This window comes from Hyperoodon ampullatus (genome assembly GCF_949752795.1).
Source record: "Hyperoodon ampullatus genome assembly, chromosome: 1".
NCBI lineage: Eukaryota > Metazoa > Chordata > Mammalia > Artiodactyla > Ziphiidae > Hyperoodon > Hyperoodon ampullatus.
This window is the reverse complement of record NC_136914.1, coordinates 82918919-82941561: the sequence shown is the minus strand read 5'-3', so window position 1 is coordinate 82941561 and position 22643 is coordinate 82918919. Positions and strand designations below refer to the sequence as shown.

The 22643-nt window shown below is 38.5% G+C and overlaps 1 protein-coding gene across 4 annotated transcripts in view; it reads right to left on the bottom strand.

Annotated features, from left to right (window-relative positions):
- LIAS (lipoic acid synthetase) overlaps positions 1 to 22643 on the bottom strand; it is a gene marked incomplete at its 5' end in the record, with an annotated part of 24081 nt that extends 1438 nt beyond the window's left edge. Inside the window, 11 exons of one of the 4 annotated variants that reach the window (XM_079696415.1) lie at positions 2990 to 3059; positions 11688 to 11799; positions 12518 to 12588; positions 13237 to 13382; positions 15576 to 15704; positions 17536 to 17593; positions 17678 to 17834; positions 19010 to 19090; positions 20259 to 20352; positions 21316 to 21488; positions 22599 to 22643. In XM_079696415.1, the coding sequence (XP_079552541.1) occupies positions 2990 to 3059; positions 11688 to 11799; positions 12518 to 12588; positions 13237 to 13382; positions 15576 to 15704; positions 17536 to 17593; positions 17678 to 17834; positions 19010 to 19090; positions 20259 to 20352; positions 21316 to 21488; positions 22599 to 22643 (1136 nt within the window). Of the gene's footprint in view, positions 1 to 2989; positions 3060 to 8299; positions 8485 to 11687; positions 11800 to 12517; positions 12589 to 13236; positions 13383 to 15575; positions 15705 to 17535; positions 17594 to 17677; positions 17835 to 19009; positions 19091 to 20258; positions 20353 to 21315; positions 21489 to 22598 lie in introns of those variants that run through there. The other 3 variants (XM_079696416.1, XM_079696417.1, XM_079696418.1) reach the window with 3 other exon arrangements.

Here is a 22643-nt window from a genome sequence, read left to right as displayed (position 1 = left end):
TCATCCTTTAGGAATTTTGCGGTTCAATAAGGATACAGAGACAAAGATGAGGACAGAAACACCTATACAGATATCAAATACATAAATAAAATATTCTGCATAAGCCACTGTGTGGGTTATTTTTTGTCTAGTGCAAGTAACTAATAAGTCATGACAGTATGACATTAGACAGGAAAACAACACTCCTTACTTTTTTGAGAAAGGGGAATTATATTGTTCTTTCAAATGATGCAAGAAAGAGAGGGAATTTAGCAAATAGACCAGGTATCGGCAAACTAAATCCCATTGGCCAAATCTGGCCAGCCACCTGTGAGCTAAGAATGTCTTTTACATTTTTACATGATTACATTTTAAATGGTTACATAAATTGCTTTCTGGTCCTTTAAGAAAAAGTTTGCAGACCAGAGTGAAAGAAACAAAACACCAAAAAGAGATAAATGCCAGAGTATTTGAACATAGATCCCTTGCTCATAAGACTTTGAAGTGAGGATGAGCTTATTAATTAGAATTTGCTTTACATTTTTGCTTGAAAATATTTTTGTATTGTGCTTAATAATCTTATATTCTAGGAAAGGGATTATAACCCAAAGATGTCTTGCTAAAACAGATAGAATTTGGCACTGGTTTCAAGTTGCAGGATGCTTCAATGCCTAGGATTGATAAGTAAATTGATAAGTAAACATGTAAAATATAGTCACTGATTAGAAGGTAGGAGAACTGGTAAGTGGAAGAAAATACAAAAGACAGTTCATAGAGCCATGTAAACTGGCTCTTTGTAATGGGGAAAAATCCCCCAGTGACTGGGCAGGTAACTTACAGCTATTTGAGGCCTTTGTGTGAAAAGTTGGAAGAAGATGGTTAGCCTTGTTCTCCCCTATTAAGAAAATTAAAGACCATGTGTATTTTAAAAACTGATACAAGCTTTCTATTTTTAGGCGAATTCTCTGGTGGCCTAGTGGTTAGGATTCCAGGATTTCGCTGCCGTGGCCTGGGTTCAATCCCTGGTTGGGGAACTGAGAACCCACAAACTGTACAGGTGTGGTAAAAAAAGAAAAAAAAGATTTCTATTTTTATTAGCTAGTACTTTATGTGAGATTATTAACTAGTAATTAAAATTGAAAATAATACATGGACATGATTTTTAAAAATTCAAATAGAAAAGAATATATGAAAAAGTAAAATCTGTCTCCCACAATATGTTCTCCAGAAATCATGTGTTATTCCATTTAAGACTTCCAGCTTCAAATCCTGACTGCATTATTTTCCTCATCCGTAAAGTAGAGATAATTCATCTCTAACTCAGAGCTGTTATGCGGATTACATGAGATCAATGTCTACACAGAGATCTTACTGGCAGTGGCCGGCAGGTGATGGGCGCTCCTGTTAGGCCCACTGACCCAGAGCCACGTGTAGGCTCTGGAGTCACTAAGAGTACAGTAATTGACACAGCCTTACAGGGCAGGCACTACACTGAGCGCTTTAGGTGCATTTTCTCATCTATTCCTCATGTAAGGCCTTTGAGGTAAGTTCCGTCCCATTTCAGATGGAGGGCAGAAGGCTAGAAAGATTAAGTAACTTGCTCACAGTCACAACCATTTGAATAGGAGCTTTTCTTACTTGAAGTTGAAAGCATCCTAATTTCAGAGGTATTATTATTAAGAGTGGGCACTTGTGACCTTAAGCAGACTGATGGGATAGCATCCCAAGGGAAGAAACAGATGATGGGTAGGGCAAAACAGCATGAGCGGCAGCAGAGAAGGATGTAAATACTTGCCTTTCCCCCTCCCAGGGACTCCCAACTACTAGAAAAGGGTCTGAGGTTCTGCGGCGGGTAGGGATGGGGAAGAGCAGCGAGGTTCAGTAAGACAAACTACTGAAGTTAAGGACTCATTTTCTATGTAAGTTCATTTGTACTCACATTTGAGTAACCCTATTTAAACTATTTCAAATTGGGTGTCTGTGTACCCACTGTAAGGCAGATGCTGTGAGGTGCTAAGAAATGGAGGGCACAGATGAATGACAGCAATTCTGTGGAGAAACTAAGACACATGCAGAAATAACTGACCAAATATGAAAATAGCCATAAATGATAAAAACGAAATGCTATCTGGGCACTTGAAGTGGGCCTTAACAGACAAACATGATCTTGATACGGAAAGTGGGTCAAATGACCACGTCAGTGGCAAAAGCAATGGGAGCAAAAAGACGCCTGCAGGAAAATTCAGACTGGTTCTAGGGAAAGCAAGTTGCTTTTTGTTTGGGGTTGAAGGGAGCATGAAGAGGAACAGCTGGAGAAGACTGGAAGTTTAGACTAAGGACAGATTGTAGAAAGCCTTGAACTTCAGGCTGAGTTTGGGCTTCACTTAATAGTCAAAATGGAGACACCAGTGGTTACACAACATTGTGAATGTACTTAATGCCACTGAAGTGTAAACTTTAGAATTGTTAAAATGATAAATGGAGGACTTCCCTGGTGGTCCAGTGGTTAAGAATCCGCCTTCCTAATGCAGGGGACGTGGGTTCGATCCCATGTCAGGGGACTAAGATCCCACATGCCGTGGGGCAACTAAGTCTGCGCCGCAGCTACTGAGCCTGCGCCACAACTAGAGATCCCGTATGCCGCAACTACTGAGCCCGTGCGCTCTAGAGCCGGTGCGCCACAACTAGAGAGAAGCCTGCACGCCACAACGAAGATCCTATGTGCCGCAACTAAGACCCAACGCAGCCAAATAAATAAATAAATAAATTTAAAAAATGATAAATGGAATCACCGAAGGTTTTTTTTTTAATGCAGTCATTTTCTTAAAAAAAAAAAAAAGATGTTTGTTAGTCACACTAAAGGACAGACTCAAACTTGCTTTCCAGAGTTGCAGCCCCAAACTAGATGTTACCATCTAATTTATTCATACATTGACACTGTATTAAAGTTTTAGACCAAAACCCAGGCATGAATATATCATTAGTGCCAGACTTGCAAAATAATACTTACAAGGGACCTTTAAACTTCAGAGGATAAGTTGGATACAGTGACCTCTTGCTGTCTTCCTCCCTTCCTTTTCCTGAATATAGTCCAAAAGATCACTCATTGTAGATCTGCATTTTACAATATACCACTAGTAACAAGGCAGATTATTTTAGGTGAACATACATTTTTCTTAATAGGCATTTATTTTAAAGGCATTAGAATAAACATGACTTACAAATTATATTAGTTAGTACATAAACTTGACTGCTTTAACAGAGACCAAAAATGATAGTCTTTTAAACAGAAGGGAAACTTATTTCTCTCAGACATGGAAGTCCACGTCAGTGGTCCACGGCTGGCAGAGCACTTCCATAGTCATCAGAGGCTCAGACTTCTTTACCTGGGCTCTGCCACCCTTTACACAAGTCTCCTATCTCATGGATCAAGATGGCTTTTCCAGCTACAACATCATGTTCTCATTCCAGCCAGCAGGGAAGGGGAAAGAGAAGGGAAAAGTAGGACCCACCCTTTAACAGCACATTCAGAAGTAGCACAAATCATTTATGCTCACATACCATCGGTCCCAACTTAGTCACATATCCACAACTGGCTGCAAAGGACTCTGGGAAATATAATTTTTAGCAGGATAATCAACCATGCGCCAGCTAAATATTCTACATGAAGTTTCATTTTAAAGGAATTTAAGTTTAGAAATTTAGTCAATTGTAAAAAATATATATATATATGTACATAATACTATAGTTCCCATCCAGATAGGGCAAAAATTTGTGACGGTTTTACATGAATGACTGGAGTTTAGGAAACAGTGGTAGGTGATGTATTTTAATTAGTAACACTAAACATAGTGTTTGTTAGTTTTTCTAACACTAATGAGCAAGCATACATAATGGAAAACATATAGATGTAAAGTGAATATTAAATGTTACTTGTTCTCTACCAATGATTTTCAAACCATGACTGACCCAAGCATCTCTATAGAGATGCTTCAGGGATTCAGCAAATGATTGATTTAAATATAAACATAAATACATATATACACAAATAGATAATTATATATGTAAAATTATCTACAAAGCTACTATTAAAAAGACAGCAAGCAGAGTTCTTGGTCAAGATGGCAAACTGAGCACACATTTATATCCTCTCCCTTCTAAGGACACCATTAAAATTACAGTGAGAGGGGGAAAAGGCATAATCCAATAAAGCAAAGAGAATAGGAGGGGGCCATCAGTGGCCAAGAAATTTAATAATTTCTGAAAAGCCTTGAGTGGATAGATGTATACGGACTAAAGAGAAGAGTTGCTTCCTGGAATATTGATGTGAGGGCCAGAGGAGGAGGCCCTGCCCAGCAGAACAGCAGAGGCTCTACCCAAAAGGAGGTGGGAGAGAGAGGGGCACCCACCAGGGCCTTAACTGTAGGTCTTTAACTTGAACAGTCAACCTTCTCATCTCATCCACCTCTAGAGGCACAATGACAGGCAGCTTGGCATTTACACCCATGTGATTACATCTTCCAGCCCCCAGGGTCAAGGGGAAAGAAAAAAAAAGGTAGGTGGAGGCAGGGTGAAGTTTCTTCTCTAAAGAAATTGATTCGACTGCCTGGGGAGAACTATAACAATGAGTACTGTTCTCCACCAGAACAAACACTAAGTCCAATACCAGCTGTCTGCAAGTTTGCCCTAAAGCAAAGCCAGCAAGTCAAAGCACTGTCTGGACTTTTGGGTTACGTGCGTTGAATTAACCACATGCACTATGATCATTCTCTCCTGAAATCTCACTAAAACGGCAGTAAAGAAATAAGAAAGCTGTAAATAGATAAGGACAAAGAATGAGAAAGGAGGCACCAGTAGATGAGAGATGTCAAACAATTTTTAGAAGGTGGACCACGGGAGGCTAAGTAACTTACTATAAAGAGCAAGCAGAAACTTCAATGCCCACATAAGGGACTGCCTTCTAGATGTAGGTAACTGGTCCCTTAGAAGATCACAAGAATTAGAGGCACCACATTACCACAACAGGTGGGGTTTAGGTGTGGGGCTAAAAACAGGGGACTTTGATGGAAGGCTGTATAAGGAAGAGTTGACTGCACCCAAGTCTCTACCCTACCCACACCAAGAAACTCCCTTTCCCACCCCTTACTCTTATGGGATATTAGAGGTTTATTTTCAGGAGGAATAGAATTAGAAAGTTTCAGCCTTGGGGAGGGTGTTAGTAAGTTGCCAGACTGGAAACGAGGAAACTAAATAAAAGCCTGCCTATGGAACAGAGACCCACGCTCCCCTAACCAGCTTGCTTTTACTTATCTGGCTCTAAGTAAGCAGGCAGCCAAGTTTATAACCCTCAAGGCAGAAGACTTGAGGATTATAATTATTATTTTCAATCCTGACATTTGGGAGTCACTCATTGAGAAATCTAGCTCATGCCCCAAACACGCTCCAGTGGAGCTCTATCAATTAGATAGCTTCCCCACCCCAGCTTCCAAATAGCTTTAGAGTGGCTCATCACTTAGTATGTCTGTACAGCCAAGGAGATGAAGGAGAGCCTTTAACACAAAAGGCAGAGACCAAAACAAACAAAAGGCAGAGACCAAACAAAAAAAGGAAACAGAGACAATGCTCAATGCAGAGAATGACACTATCCTCAGAGAGAAAAATGGAAGAACTTGTAGCTAGGAAACAAGAACAGAATGCTATTTAAACGGGGAAAAAAAAAATCAGAGAACTGCTCTTGAAAATTAAAATGTGGTGGCCAAAATTTTAGCAAGAGAATCATCATCAAATTAAAATTTCATGGAAATCCAATACAAAATAGATTAAATGGTATTTTATTAGCACAAATGTATGTTAAAATGTATGTGTGGCTTCTGAGTAGCTGGGAGTCCCCACAAGGAGGAAGGGCATGTACGCAAATCTCTCTCAGCAGCTGCTCCTGCTGTTTTGCTCTACTCATACTCTGAATCTTTCTTTGGGGTGTTATTCCCATTTTTCTGCCTAAGTACACTGGAGCTCATGCTTCTTAATGCAGTAATACAAATAATATCTCTAAAGTGAAGATGTTTTCAGGGAATTCCCTGGCGGTCCAGTGGTTAGGACTCGGCACTTTCACTGCTGGGGCCTGGGTTCTATCCCTGGTCAGGGAACAAAGATCCCCCAAGCTGCATGGTACGGTCAAAAATAATAATAATAATAATAAAGATATCTCACTAAACAGGAATTGGGTTTCGGGGTTGGCTGATTCAGTGGCTGGAAAGGGGACAGTGACCCCTGTACTAATTGATTTCTTAAAAACCATGTGCATTTGTCACTTTCATTTTCTTAAAAATACTATTGGTGCTACAGAAAGAAAAAGATCAGACATACTGAAATGGGCACATATCAGATTTTAACACATTGGAGACCACTGATGCATTAACTTGTGCTGTGCGATCAAGAAATTTTGTATAGGCCACCTGCCATGTCTGTGCATTTAAATACACTTCTTTTTAATGCATCATTGTTTAGGAAGGTCAAAGCTCTGCCTTGGCCTTTTAAAATTCAAGCCTGTCCATTCTTGTATATTTATGCAAGGGACTACACCTCTACAGCACCCACTCTCTACACTCAAATGTCCAGCAAGATCCAGGCATTTGGTCACATATTCTAATGAGTGAATGAATAACAAATTCAGAAGATACTATTTTTGATTCCACTTTGAAACAAACATTTCCTGCTAATTATCTTTCAGGTTTTTGGATTAAATTTAACTGGAGAGTATGCTGAGATTGCAAGATGTTTTAAATTTTTAAAATAATTTATCATTATTTAGCTGTATCAGTCAGGATTTTTCTCAATACTATATAACCAAAATAAAACAAAGGAGTAAGTAGACTGTTGAGGTCTGACAAAGACTGCAAACGTCATCCATGACTCCCAATTTCACATATGTATCAAAACAGCTTCATCTTATCATTCACTATTTTTTTTTTTTTTTTTTTTTATGGTACACGGGCCTCCCACTGCCGTGGCCCCTCCCGTTGTGGAGCACAGGCTCCGGACGCGCAGGCCCAGCAGCCACGGCTCACGGGCCCAGCCGCTCCACGGCACGCGGGATCCTCCCAGACCGGGGCACGAACCCGCATCCCCTGCATCGGCAGGCGGACTCTCAACCACTGCGCCACCAGGGAAGCCCTCATTCACTATTTTTATGTGTAGTTCTTACAAATCTAAAACCTTAACATACATTTGTGCTAATAAAATGCCATTTAAATTATTTTACGTTGGGATACCAAACATTTCATTTGACAAAATGACTCTTCTGCTAAAATGTTTCATTACCAACTGCCTACACTGTGCAAAATTAGGAAACATCAGATTATGTTACAAAATCAGAGTCTGAAAAGTAATCAATTTTTCCGGTGAAATAATAGATTTTGAAGGAGGGTAGTTGCCAGAGATGTTAAAATGGAAAGTTGATGGGGTTAATTTTAAACAGCAAAATTTGTTAGGATCTATAAGGAAAGTGATTCAAAGTATATATGGCTCCCTGAGTTAAATTAAAATGTAACTAATTTTCAAAGTTATGCATTTTATAAAAAAAAATATTAGTTCACACATTTAAAACTTCAAAACAGAATCGGCTATCCAAATTACATATTTTACAATATTGCCATCTAAGTACTTCCTTTGTGAGATGTAGTAGAAAAACAGGATTCAGAGTCAAAAGATGAATTTGAGTTCTAGTACTTAGGAAAGAAATTCCTCATTCAGGTCATTACTATGATAGAACACAGCCACCTCACCAGAGTGGTGTGAGGAATGAAAGGAACAAATGGATAGTGCATGTGATGTAGCAAACTATTATAAAATGAGAGTTAATATTTTATTTTTAGGTTACATTTCCCCATCTTGGACAACATCATGGTCTTGGTTTAATAGAGGTCCTAAGTAAGCAATCAGCATAAAACTCTTCTGTAGGTCTAAAGTAGTCATATCAATGTGAAGAGTCAACACTGAAACTCTTAAGCCTTTCTACATTATTCCAACGATGTTATGCTATTATGCAAAGGACATATGCTACTTACAAGTAAATAGATACAATCTCAATCTATTTTGACTGTTTCATCACAGTATGTCATTTTTCAGAAATGAAACGTGACAATGATGTATAGAGGCTTAAAAGATTTTCTAGAAGTTTTTAATGTATTGTTTAAACTACACTATTAACAGTAAACTCTTACAAAGATGTTTCATGATTACATCATAACAAGCAATTGTTTACTGGGACAAAGAAGATATGCTAAAAGACAAATGAATTATTATAATTAAATATGCACAGCTTACTGATATTTTTCGTAAAACAAAAAGACTGGGATATATCCACTGAAGTCTAGGCATTCTGCCATCACTTCTGTTACCAACTGGAGTCAAAGTTTTAAAATTCCTGTGATCTTGAATGTCTTGTTAAGTGTTAGAGGGCTTTTGTTTTTCTTTTAGCCACTAGATTTTTCAGGAAAAATTCACCTATTTAGGAAAAATAAAAATACATTAATAGCAATTAAAGTAAATTTCAGAATAATTATACTTCAGTGCTTCCCTTTAAAGAAGACTTTTGTATTTATTGGTGTTTTTCTCTTCTCAAATCTCAATGGCAATAATTTTCTAACTTCACATATCCCCCATATCTTTGGTCCTTTCCTCAACCATAATGCTTAGTCATTAGTCTTTTTCTTTTAAAAGAGCTTTTTTTCCCATAAATTTATTTATTATTCGTTTTTGGCTGCATTGGGTCTTTGTTGCTGCACGCAGGCTTTCTCTAGTTGTGGCGACCGGGGGCTACTCTTTGTTGTGGTGCGCAGGCTTCTCATTGAGGTGGCTTCTCTTGTTGCGAAGCACGGGCTCTAGGTACGTGGGCTTCAGTAGTCGTACCATGCGGGCTCAGTAGTTGTGGCGCATGGGCTTAGTTGCTCCGTGGCGTGTGGGATCTTCCCAGACCAGGGCTCAAACCTGCATCCCCTGTATTGGCAGATGGATTCCTTTTTTTAAAATTATTTATTTATTTATTTATGGCTGTGTTGGGTCTTTGTGGCTGCACGCAGGCTTTCTCTAGTTGCAGTGAGTGGGGGGTACTCTTCGTTGCGGTGCGCCGGCTTTTCATTGCAGTGGCTTCTCTTATTGTGGAGCACGGGCTCTAGGCACCCGGGCTTCAGGAATTGTGGCTCGCGGGCTCTGGAGCGCAGGCTCAGTAGTTGTGATGCATGGGCTTAGTTGCTCTGCAGCATGTGGGATCTTCCTGGACCAGGGCTTGAAACCGTGTCCCCTGCATTGGGAGGAGGATTCTTAACCACTGCACCACCAGGGAAGTCCCTAGTCATTATTCTTAAAAAACTTTTTCTATCACTACAATTTTTACCATTACTCTTTCTAGTAAAGAAATATTATAAAGGGTGACCCTACTGTGTCTGTGGGCTGCTTCTGTGCATTTATTCCACTTCATGTGCACAATCTATTCCTCATTACCGACAAAGTATTGCTGTTGGCACAATTCATTTCAGAGAGCAATTCTGCTACATTATTAGCCTGGATCTGATGTTTATAAAACAGACCTTGCTGCAGTTGAGCGGATTCATTTGATGGCATCTCTTTAGCTTATTCCCCTCTAGGGAAGCAAGAGCTCTCATCTATAATGGGCTTGCTTTCTCTCCACCCCCTAAGATGTGCCTGTGTACTAAGTTAGCTGCTTAGAGGGGGCACTTTCACTTTTCAGGTCATTAGGTTCCACTTAGTCTATCACTGTTATAGCACGGCTCAAAGCTTATTGGCAGAGTTCAGCACTGCAGGCCCGACTTTATGAGGACTCTGATGAACTTCTCTGTAATCTTAATACATGAGTAGAATTGTGATGATTGTATCTGTACACAATCACCAAGAATCCTAAGGCTCATAACCTTGCCAAGTAATGGAGAGAATAGTCCATGCTGCCCCATGCCTCATCTAAATCTGGTAAGAGTAGAACCATATTATCAGATCCTAATCCATCATCTGAATCTAAGACTTTGACCTTTTACTGGTAATTTTAAAGGAATTAAAAAGTTTATAGTTCACTTCCTCATAATTGTTAGAAATTTTCCTTACCAAAAACAAAAACAAACAAAACAAAACAAAAAACCCCAAACCAACAAAATAAAAAGTCCTTTCAAATGACATTATTCTACTTTGACCACCCTGGAAGCTGATGTTGGTCCTATCCTTTATATATATTTTTAGCTTGCTAGTAGTGCTCCTTAAAGAATAAATCACTTATCATTATTGGTTTCCAAAATTCCCACATCCTGTCAGTCAGTGTTGAATCAAATTCTTGGATTTTATAACTAAGATAAGCTGTTGTTAGTTCATTAAAATGTCTTCAGTTTCTTTACAGGAACACAATGAATATTACTAACATCTGAACATTAATTTTTACAAATAGAATTTATGCCTACTTTTAACATATCTAGGATTTAGACTCCACTATGTAACAGTCATTTAAAAGATCATTAATAGTATAACATGGTTTGGACATACCCAAAAAATAACTAGTTGTTTATTCTTGTAATGGCCATTACCACATGACTTTATCTCTTGAAAAAGGCTTTTAGGACTTCCCTGGTGGCGCGGCGGTTAAGAATCCACCTGCCAATGCAGGGGACACGGGTTTGATCCCTGGTCCGGGAAGATCCCACATGCTGCGGAGCAACTAAGCCCATGCTCCACAGCTACTGAGCCTGTGCTCTAGGGCCCATGAGCCACAACTGCTGAGCCTGTGCTCTAGAGCCTGTGAGCCACAACTGCTGAGCCTGCGTGCCACAACTATTGAAGCCTGTGCGCCTAGAGCCTGAGCTCCGCTACAAGAGAAGCCACCGTAATGGGAAGGCCGTGTACCACAATGAAGAGTAGCCCCTGCTCGCCGCAACTAGAGAAAGCCCATGTGCAGGGATGAAGACCCAACGCGGCCAAAAATGAATAAATAAATTAAAAAAAGAAAAAAAGAAACTGGCTTTTATTTTTATAAGTCAGCTCAAGCTACTGATCAAAATAAGAGCTGAAATTACAGAGGTTAAAAAATTGCATTGTAGGACTTCCCTGGTGGCGCAGTGGTTAAGAATCCATCTGCCAATGCAGGGGACAGGGTTCAATCCCTGGTAGGGGAAGATCCCACATGCCGCGGAGCAACTAAGCCCATGCGCCACAACTACTGAGCCTGTGCTCTAGAGCCCGCGTGCCACAACTACTGAAGCCTGTGCACCTAGAGCCCGTGCTCCGCAACAAGAGAAGCCACAGCAGTAAGAAGCCCATGCACCGCAAGGAAGAGTAGCCTCCACTCGCCCCAACTAGAGAAAGCCCATGTGCAGCAACGAAGACCCAATGCAGCCAAAAATAAATAAATTAATTAATAAGTTAAAATAAATAATTGCACTGTAGATAGTAAAATTACACTAAACATTTCCATAGGGTAAATAACCTTATGGATTTTTTCCCCTATTGCTTCTGGGAGGAAAAACACAAAGATATTAATGCAAGAAGCAATGTTGTCAAATAGATACTTACCCTTATGGAGCTAAGTTCCTAAAGATATTTCAGAAAAAAAAAATTTTTTTTTCTTCCCCACAAAAGATAACCACAGTTATTATCATTTTAATGTGGAAAATTACGGACTAGATAGAACCATGCTCTGCAGTCTAACTTACCTGCTTTATATGAAGAACGCACCAGAGGGCCACTTGCAGTATAATGAAATCCAAGTTCATTTCCTACTTTTTCCCAGTATTTGAACTTTTCAGGAGTAATGTATTCTTCAACCTAGATTTAAAGAATTAATTCTAGATTATAGAATTTTCCTAAATCACTTCTGTTCTATACAAAAATCTACTTGTTGGCTACTCAGTCAGAACGTAATTATAGTAAAATTAGAGAGGAGGAGAAACATATCAAGTTGGAATTATATTAGCTATTCCAAAAGGGAAAAAAAATGAGATTATTTGTAGAGATTATGTATCTGTATCATTCCTTTATTGACCAACAAGTACAATCAAAAATTAATCACACCTATTTCTATAAGACTCCTGACAGAAAAAAAAAAAAGATTCCTAAGGACAAGACTGTGTTACTCATCTTGTATCTTCTGCTCGGCACTGTGTCTGGTACATGGTCACTACTCAAGAAATGTTTTTTAAATGAATGAATAAATGTCCAATATAGAAATAGGGAGACCTACTTTTCTTTCTTACTTCACCTCTGGCTCTCATATAATTCTAAAACAAATCACAAGATCACCAAGTGTGAACGAACACAACTTCCCAACTTAAAAATTTTTTTCCTGTAGGTCACTAAAGTTATACAATTTGGGGGGCAGCAAATAAGTGCCAGTGTAGCTGCTTTATGCAGATTATAAAATGGAACCTAGAAATATACATAGAACACTACACTAAAAAGCCAGTAGCTTCTTAATTTTACCTAAAGAAAATAAAGATTTAATTCAAATTACCATTAAACATTTGGCAATTTATGGTAGCTGTACCTTAAGGTGGCGCTTTGTTGGCTGCATATATTGTCCTAAAGTCAAACAGTCCACATCTGCTTCACGAAGTACTACAGGAAAAAAAGCACACAGTACATTAGCAGATGTTTTTACAATGCTAACTGCATGCATTGTTGTAAAGAGCAGCTTTTAATTATTATTTGAACTTATTACTCTTTGAACCAATAAATAACTGTAAGTTAGCCAAGGATCTTCAGGTAAAATAAAAGCTTTTATATTTTAAAATTTAAGAATCACAAAGCAAATGGATTTAATGGACTAAGGTTCAGTGAAATCCAAAGCACACCATATTATGTAACAATTCTATAAGTAAGCACTTCCTCAAAGGCCTGAATTCATCCTAGTCATCTTTGGATTGTCAGTGCTTGACAGAGCTCCTGGTACCTGGCTGGACTCAAAGACTGTCTAATGAGTGAATTAGAAAAATGGACAAAATCATGTTTTTAGCTGATGAAAGGGTAAGAAATAAAATGGGATGCAAATTTCATATCCTGAGCATCCTGTACATCATTCCACAAAGTTTTAAGAAAACATACTTCCTTTCCTTTCTATGCTGCTGTTTACAACATATACTATATGTTTGTTCTCACTGGCACTTTCACTGAGACTATGGAGAAAACATAACAGGTCCTTCAAAGTGGGATTCCTGCTATTACTCAAATTAAATGGAAAAGAGTTTTCATTTTCAATTTCTTTACCTTTCATCATTGCATATACTTGCTCGTCACTCTCACCTAAACCCAACATTATAGATGTTTTAGAAATAACATCAGGTCGAACTTCCTTGGCATGTTTCAGTACGCGTAGAGACTGGTCAAAATTGGCCCGGGGATCACGAACCTTCCTTGAAAACAGCAAAGCTGTTGTCAGCAAGAATAACCACAAGCTCAACTAAGTACATAATTATGCAAGCAACCTGAAAGACCAGAAAAGTACATTCTGGACATCATGCTATATCATATGGTTCAATGGTAGCATTTTTGCACAAATGTCTAAGTGCTACTTTAGGAAAGAAAATCAAGCTTCACTAGGCCCCCAACTCTGTTGACTTTTCAGGCCTTTCAAGCCTGAGGCAGAGAAAATGAGAATGGAAGTAATGAATTAAGTAATTCATTTTATGAATTACTCATTGAGAAACCAGGATTCCGAAGCTGAGAATAAGTGATTAGAAGAGTAGTCAAGAGAGAAGGGGAAAAAAGTGGAAGAAAATCTCGATACTGAACAAAGAAAAAACTATTTAACCTGAACCATTTCAGAGGAATGAAACTTTTATGTTCATTTCTAAAGACTAAGCTGCCCTCTGCTGGTAAGTATATAGCTTGACATCTCTTAGGTAAAAAAATACATCCAAATACATTCTGGAAATTTCACTGCAAAGGATAATGTTATTTATTTATTATTTTTTAAAATTAATTAATTAATTAAATTTTTGGCTGTGTTGGGTCTTCGTTGCTGTGCATGGGCTTTTTCTAGTTGTGGGGAGTGGGGGCTACTCTTTGTTGCGGTGCATGGGCTTCTCATTGCAGTGGCTTCTCTTGTTGCGGAGCATGGGCTCTAGAGCACAGGTTCAGTAGTTGTGGCGCACGGGCTTAGCTGCTCCGCAGCCATGTCGTATCTTCTGGGACCAGGGCTTGAACACGTGTCCCCTGCATTGGTAAGTGGATTCTTAACCACTGTACCACCAGGAAGTCCCGGATAATGTTTTTTAAATGAAAACAGAGAAACTGGCACCCACTGGTGGTGGTATCATGAGATATGACAGGGTTGGAACAGGCTGTGTGCTAGACTTCAACAGGGGCCAAACCACCATGGCTTAAATGGATAAGGCCCAAAGGACACAAAGTTGGTGATGTTAAATCAGCCTTCATTTGAATTCTAATGTACCTTAATTTTGTGTAATTGATTTGTTGTTATGGTTGTTATTTTTAATCAGAGACCAGTTCACAGGGAAGAGAGGAAACAAATTAATGAATTTAAAAATAATCATTGAGACTTCTCTGGTGGTCCAGTGGGTAGGACTCCATACTCCCCATGCAGGGGGCCCAAGTTTGATCCCCGGTCGGGGAACTAGATCCCACATGCATGCCGCAATGAAGACCCCTCCTGCAGCAACTAAGACCAGGCACAGCCAAGATAAATAAGTAAATAAATATTAAAACACACACACACACACACACACACACACACACACACACACACACTTGATAATAAGGGAATTACTTTTTGGAAGTTATTTCTCCACTGAATTCAAGTCATGCTCCCTAATATATTTATGATTTAGTGGAAATCCTGGTTATTGTTTATCCTACTTCTTTCTTTAACACAGAATAATGTGTAGAACCTAATAAAATCACTATCAAATGCTTTACTAAAATAATGAAAATGAATTATTAATCTTGCCCAAAATTTTTCATTTTTCTGAAATATGAATGTACTTATTGATGCAGAATAACAATCTGTAATTATTCCTAACTACTAAAATTATTAGGAAAAGTAAGACAGCACAGTATCTACTTTTTAAAAGAGATTTGAACTACATCTGAGTGTACTAGGTTTTTCTTCAGCATCATTTACTGCATATATTATTGCCAAGTAGATGGTTAAAAGTCTTTTTTTAGAACTACAATCAAAGCAATTGCTCTTGAGTAAGTTTTTTTTTGAAAACTGTTCTTTGAAAAAAACAGCTCATTGGCACCTGCAATGATGCTTTACAAAAAAAAAAAAAGAAAGAAAAAAAAGATGCTGATTATGTGTGTGTGTACCAAGACATATATACACATATATAAATATATAAGTATATATATTACACTTAGATGTTAGTAATTGATACTACTAGGTGGAAATATTATGGGTGATGTTTACACTCTTTTTGTTGGCTACATTTTTTTATTTTTCTGCAATAGACATATGTTGTTTTTGTTTAAGAAGAGTTCACTTTATAAAAGCAAATTACAAAGTTCTCCCCTGAAACAAGTGAGAAAATATAGCAGATTCTGACCCTCCAAACTTCCCAACATTACTCTGTATATGAAATCACCTCTGTAATTCTGGAACTGTTTCTACATTATGTGCATACACATCTAATCCTGACAGAGCAACTTTTTCTATTGCTTTAAGATCTCCTCGGAAATCAGGGGTGAGACATTCCACAAGGATTTTTGGATTCCTAGGGTGAAAAAGAGATAAGTATCAAACTGAGGAAAAGAATTGACATAACTGTTGCTCAAAATAGAAGTCACCAGTACTCATTCAGTATCAGTTTCAACACGGTAAGCTTTAGAACCGTGCCAAGAATAGCATGAACACACAAATGTTTATATATGAACTGTTAAATGAAAAACAAACAAACCCCCCCCAAAAAAACAAACAAACCTATAACATCAAATAATATGCACACTGTGGTTTAAACACATCTGCATGTAAATAATGATCAGAATAAATTTTGGGATTATACAGAATTTTAATTGAGTAGGTATTAAAAATTGTTTAAAGGAATTAAAATACAAATATAAAACATTAAATATAAAATAACCTTTGTATTTTTTTAGAAAATAAATTGGGATATCTCTTATGTGAATGCAAATATTAATTCCTTTAATTTTGCATTCTTTTAAAATTCATGAATTCTCCTCCCATCCTCTAGACAAATATTTCACAAGTGCTCTGACCTTTAAAAACTATCTTCTGAGTTGCTGAGTCATGAGCTTTGCTTAAATGAAATACAAGCTAAACATTAATCTTCCTATTTATATTCTGGCTATATTTATGCATTCAAGCATTAAAATATAAACTAGGTCATAAAGCTGTTCCCTTTGACAAGTAGTAGAAATGACTGGGAAACTAAAACTTTTTCACAAACCCAACTGCAAAGTTTTTTTTGGAGCTGTTTCATGCGAGAACAGATGTAGAAAGGACCACATACACACCCTCCCATGGATACAAGAGATGTTCAAAGAACACATCTTATAACTCACTGTTTTTTTAACTGCAAGTTGAGATTCATTAGTAGTTTGTGAGATCAATTTTGTGGGTGGCAAACAAAACTTTTTTTAAATGAACTATAAAAAAATAAAATAGAAAATATTGGGGGAATCACTGAAAAAACATTTACTGAGGGCGCTAGACTAGTACTGAGCTGTAGAAAATAAGCATAGGGCTTCCCTGGTGGCGCAGTGGTTAAGAATCCGCCTGCCAATGCAGGGGACATGGGTTCGAGCCCTGGTCCAGGAAGATTCCACATGCCGTGGAGCAACTAAGCCCGTGCGCCACAACTACTGAGCCTGCGCTCTAGAGCCCGTGAGCCACAACTACTGAGGCTGTGTGCCACAACTACTGAAGCCCGCGCACCTAGAGCCCGTGCTCCGCAACAAGAGGAGCCACCGCAATGAGAAGCCCGCGCACCGCAATGAAGAGAAGCCCCCGCTCGCCACAACTAGCCCGCGCAGCAATGAAGACCCAATGCAGCCAAAAATAAATAAATTTAAAAAAAAACCTCCTTTTTAAATGCTTTTTAAATACATAGAATTTACATGTTAATAAAATGTGAGTTATGGGTAAAATTCCCAGGGCATATCAATAGTGATAAAATTTATATCAAGATTACATATTTTAACAATGTGGGAGTTTATCTCATCCTAACTTCTTCTAGATGATGGTTTATTTAAATCAGTGCTAGGAAGACTAGTTTTATACTTCTCATAAAATTACTCAAAGTTTAGACTGATACTCAAACATGAAGGAGGGGTTCTATGGACTAAAGGTCCATGAATAAGTTTGTGTCCCTACATCCCTAAAATTTCTGCGAACATGTATCTGTTTGAATACGACTTTTCCAGAGAAAAGACCACATAATTTCCAGCAGATTATGAGACAGGTTTATAATCCCCACAAAAGGTTAATAACCACTGCTTTAAGGTAAAGACCTAAAATAAACTGAATTTACATGGATCAACAAAAGTCCTTAAATTACACAAGCAAATGCAAACACAAGTAAGTACCTTTCCTTTAAGTAAGACACAGTCTTTGCAAAGTGCTCAGCTCCTCCATCAGGCATATCTAAAAACAAGAGTCCACTGCTTAAGATGATGTCATAACTTAATAAGAGCCAATTTCTGGAAGAGGTAATGATGATGCACTAACCATCTCGATCCACAGACGTCAGGACCACATAATCCAGACCCCACTCGGCAATTGCCTTTGCAGTATTGTAGGGCTCATTGGCATCCAGTGGAGGTGGATTTCTTGCAGTCTTAACAGAACAAAATCTACAACCTCTTGTACATGTGTCACCCATCAACTAGAATAGAGATGTTACAATTTAAATCAAATAAACAGATGACTTAGAGAATGTAATGTTAAGGGAATAAAACTGCAATGAATGTATAAACTTCGATTCTGTTTTTAAGAAATTTAAAACATTCAAAGCTAAACAATACAGTTAAGGAATACAAACATATATGGTAAAACTAAAGAAAAGGAAAGGCAAGGGATAAAACCAGAGAGTTCCGTCATGGAGTATTCAGAATCACTCCTTCCTTCAAGAGTTGACATTGCATAACTTAGATAAGCTCTCTGGTTGGCTCTGTATTATTCCAGAAGGAGCTCTATCTCATAAGAATCCCCAGCTCCTCGTCTAAATAGTCTCTTGCTGATATAACTCAACAGTTTATCAGACATTCCCCAGAAAAGTATGAACTTTCAGTTTCACATAATTTATATTTAACCCAATACTTCAATCTCCAAACTCCTCTGTATAAATAATATGGTAGATTGCATTGTTAATCCCATTTCTTACTCTATCATATTAAGATTATACATCTCAGCCACTGCCACGTAACTTGCAGGGCCTGCCTACTTGGGGAGGAAGTTATGTCTCTACTCCCACTCATGCTTGGCTTGGCCACGTGGCTTATTTTGGCCAATAGAATGATAGCAGTCATGACGAAGCAGAAGCCTCAAATGTGCATGGATGGTTGGCTTGCCCTCTTGTGCTCCTTCCATCCTCCATGATAAGAATATGCCTTGGAGAGCCACCGGTCCATGAATGAAGCTCTCTAGAGTAGAACTGAACCCAACCTACTTCCTGGAGTCCAGCTTAGCCCAGTCAAGAACAGATGAACATGGGCCAACTGAAAGTCCCATGAGGGAGAAAAATAAACGCTTATTATTTAAGGGGCAAAATGAATAACAAGTTAAGCCAACATGAAGAACATTTCCAAAAATTAATAGAAGAGATATCTCAAGGCAGCACATGATTAACCATCAGGTAGATGGAAGAATCAATAATAGACTTATTCAGAGAAGGGTGAGATCATAACAGGCTGGATTATTTGTTGGGTTTTTTCCCACATTTCTCATAAACTCATATGTAACAAGAAATCTGATCAGAGATTCATAATGTACATTTGTAGGAGAAAGACACAAAACGTTTCCTTTCAGTCTCTAGACTTTAGAATTTGAGGCTGGGCTTACCATGATTGTGGCAGTGGCAGTGGCATGTTCTCCGCCCCCCCAACACTCTCCAATATTGGGACATCGAGCTTCCTCACACACCTGTGGGTAAAAGGGAGCTGAATACAGTCAGGTTGAAAATACTTACCAGTTGAGCAAATTAGTCATCAGGCATGTTTACACTATCCATTCTTCACAGCATATTTATGAAGAAATTCACTATTCAAAAATGCTGTTAAAACTGTCAAAGTATATAGATATTAGGATTCCATTTTTAAATTAAAAACTATATGAAGGGGGCTTCCCTGGTGGCGCAGTGGTTGAGAGTCCGCCTACCGATGCAGGGGACACGGGTTCGTGCCCTGGTCCGGGAAGATCCCACATGCCGCGGAGCGGCTGGGCCCATGAGCCATGGCTGCTGAGCCTGCGCGTCCAGAGCCTGTGCTCCGCAACGGGAGAGGCCACAACAGTGAGAGGCCCGTGTACCGCAAAACAAAAACAAAAACAAAAAACAACTATATGAAGGGACTTCCCTGGTGGCGCAGTGGTTAAGAATCCGCCTGCCAAGGCAGGGGACATGGGTTCGAGCCCTGGTCCGGGAAGATCCCACATGCCGCGGAGCAACTAAGCCCGTGCGCAACAACTACTGAGCCCGGGCGCCTAGAGCCCCTAACCCCGCCACTGCAATGAGAAGCCCGTGCATCACAACGAAGAGTAGCCCCTGCTCGCCACAAGTAGAGAAAGCCCACACGTAGAAGCGGAGACCCAACGCAGTCAAAAATAAATAAATAAATAAATAAGTAAATTAAAAAAAAACAAAAAAAAACACAAACCTATATGAATGTATATATTTTACATGTGCAAATAAAAAGGTCTGCAAGGGTATATGTTGAACAGTTAAAGTGGTATAACAGTTAAACATTTGAGATTGCATATAGGATGCTTCACATTTAATATACCCTTTCCAACAAGCATGTACTTAATTTGTAATATAAAACACACAAAAACCCTCATTCCCGAAATAGCAGAAAAAAATTTTTTTGTTTGCACTATTAAATGAAAGTTTAAAAAATACAATTACTTTTTGTTTCTTTTGCAGGGAAAATAATCTTTAAATGTATTTCCATTATTGAGAGTAATGTATCACTAAACATCTTTATTTACTTTCCTTGCTATTTTTGATATGTATTTTATTAATTTTTAAGTTACATATATATGGAAAAATTACGGCTTCTGATAAAGAGGGATATTTAACCCTCTGATAACTTACTGTGTGAAGATTTAAATTCCGCAATGTATTTTTCAGTTTATTGTAATTTTTCCCCATGGGAATCTCTGTCTTTAGCCATGGAGGTAGTCTTAACCTGAGGAAAGCCAAATATAACTATACATTAACAAGTATGTTCCCAAATAATCACACAGCTTTGAAGTTACTCTGCTCTATTACAATTCCTAGTTAGGAATTTTCCCCCCATAATCCTGGATTAACTCTTTTAATTTCTGCCATAGGAGTAATAACAGAGAATGAAATTTAGATTTGCTCAAACCACTTTAGAAAACACCTATAACTGTGTCTAGCAGGGCACTGTGCTCATGTCTACTTTTTCAAAGGCACAGAGTAACACCATCCCAATAAAAAAATGAAGAAGCTTTTGAACATCTCATTCCCTAAAAAATAATACTGACAAAAAGTTCTATATTTGTTCAGATTAAGGAGAGACCCCACAAGTGAACTTTCTGCTCTACATTCTAGATTTTGATAGTTATTAAGTGGAAACAAATCTAAAATTTGGAGTGAAGACTACATTTCCTCAGGTTCCCTTTGACTTCCACCCACTTGTGATCTAGAAGTTGCTAGGTAAAGTATCTCCCAATACAATTTGCTCTCTGCACTAAATTCCCTTACAATTCTTTTAAACTAAGGCATGCTATCCATAGATCGTATGTACATTGACTAGGCGAAGCAACAAGTTAGATCACTGACACCCAGTAACAATGAAAAACTTTAAAGTGTAATAGACTAGTAACAAGGTGATAATCTTTGCTCTCTGAAGAAATTTATTGCTGGATGGAAAATGGGAGATGGTGGTGTAGGATGGCTAAGTCCTAGGAAGGTTGAAGAAAAACTGTCAGAGGGCAGAGAGAAAAGAAATAGATTCCAACAATCTCACCTATTCACCTATTCTATGTTTGTTATCACTTCTTTCTAATGATTTTTAGCTAAATTTAACAAGCTGATTTAAAAATATATCCTAGGGCTTGGTTATATCGAAAATGATGCACTATGAAGAAATGGGACATTAAAATTACCTCAAAATTTCAATTACCTTTCTCCTTTCTGGCGTTTTAAGTCTCCTTTATATTCATCCCAGGTGCTCTTGTCTGCTAGATCACCAGATACAAAATCTTGAAGGTCTGGTCCATTCTGTAAAAATTTCTTTTTTTTATCTGGCAAGGAACTTACTTCTCTGACTGGACTGCATAAATATCTTCCAAATACCTAAACAAAGGGTTCATTATGACATTTATTTAGTGGGGTTTGGAATAACTTAGTTTTAACCTATTTTAATACCTAAAAGGGTAAAACCCAGAGAACTGAATCAGAAATTATGTCAAACTATTTACAAGCTCTGTGTAGGAGCTGAGAATCTAAGATTAAGGAGGACCCAAGGGGAACAAACCAAACCTAAAGCAGAATGGGAGCTGACCATATCCTGCTGGATTTAGAATAGATTTGGAAACCATTGGAACTGGCTAACATGCCACACTTTTCATGTAACCCATTTAGGTACTAAAAGTCTGTTTTTCAGGTTTAAATTGCAGTAAGGGAGAAGACGCTACAGCTTTGAATTTTCTATTCCTGACTTGAGTCAAGGACGTTTAAATGAAATTTGAAGTAAATCTCTCTGCTTTGGACTTTGGATAAGCATTACGTGTTAAAACGTAGAGGTAAGTGCTCAACTAGTTTCACAGAACTTGAAGAAGGGAAACCAAACCTAATGCTTTAATTTTCTAGGTTACATTCTGTGTTTAAAGAAGGAAGTCACTCAATATGTATTTGACCATAAGAAGCTATTGGCTTCTAGATCTGAACACACACGGACAAGACAGCCAAAACACTATAAAATTCAAGAGTCAGTACTTATAAAGCAAAAGAACCTTCAAGAATTAAAAATATATATATACAGTGCCTATTAATGCTGCACGATTGCTATTGTACTTGCCCAGGTCTCCCGCTCGAGTCTAGAGCATAGATTTGGGTTCTAATTGCCCAAACTGGTGTCTAGTACACAAGAGCTCAACACAAAGTAGTAATCTGGAGTGCTCACCGCAGTGCTCCTATAACGCTCCAATAAATACAAAGTACAAATCACTGATACGCAGAAAAAAAGCTCTCAGTGCCAGCCAGAGAGACCTACAAACAAACCAGTACCGGAGACCTAACCTCGTGGGGGTGTCGGAAGAATTAAATGAGATACCACAAGAAAAATGTTTAGAACAGTACCTGGCTCGAATTAAACACTCAGTAAGTGCTGGCATTATTGGGCCCTCTAAAGGGATGGGAGCCCCCTCCACCCCACGCCCGCACCCTGCTCGCCCCGCAGCTCACCCGGGGGCCCACGGTGCGGACCACGCCCCCGCAGCGTAGAGACAT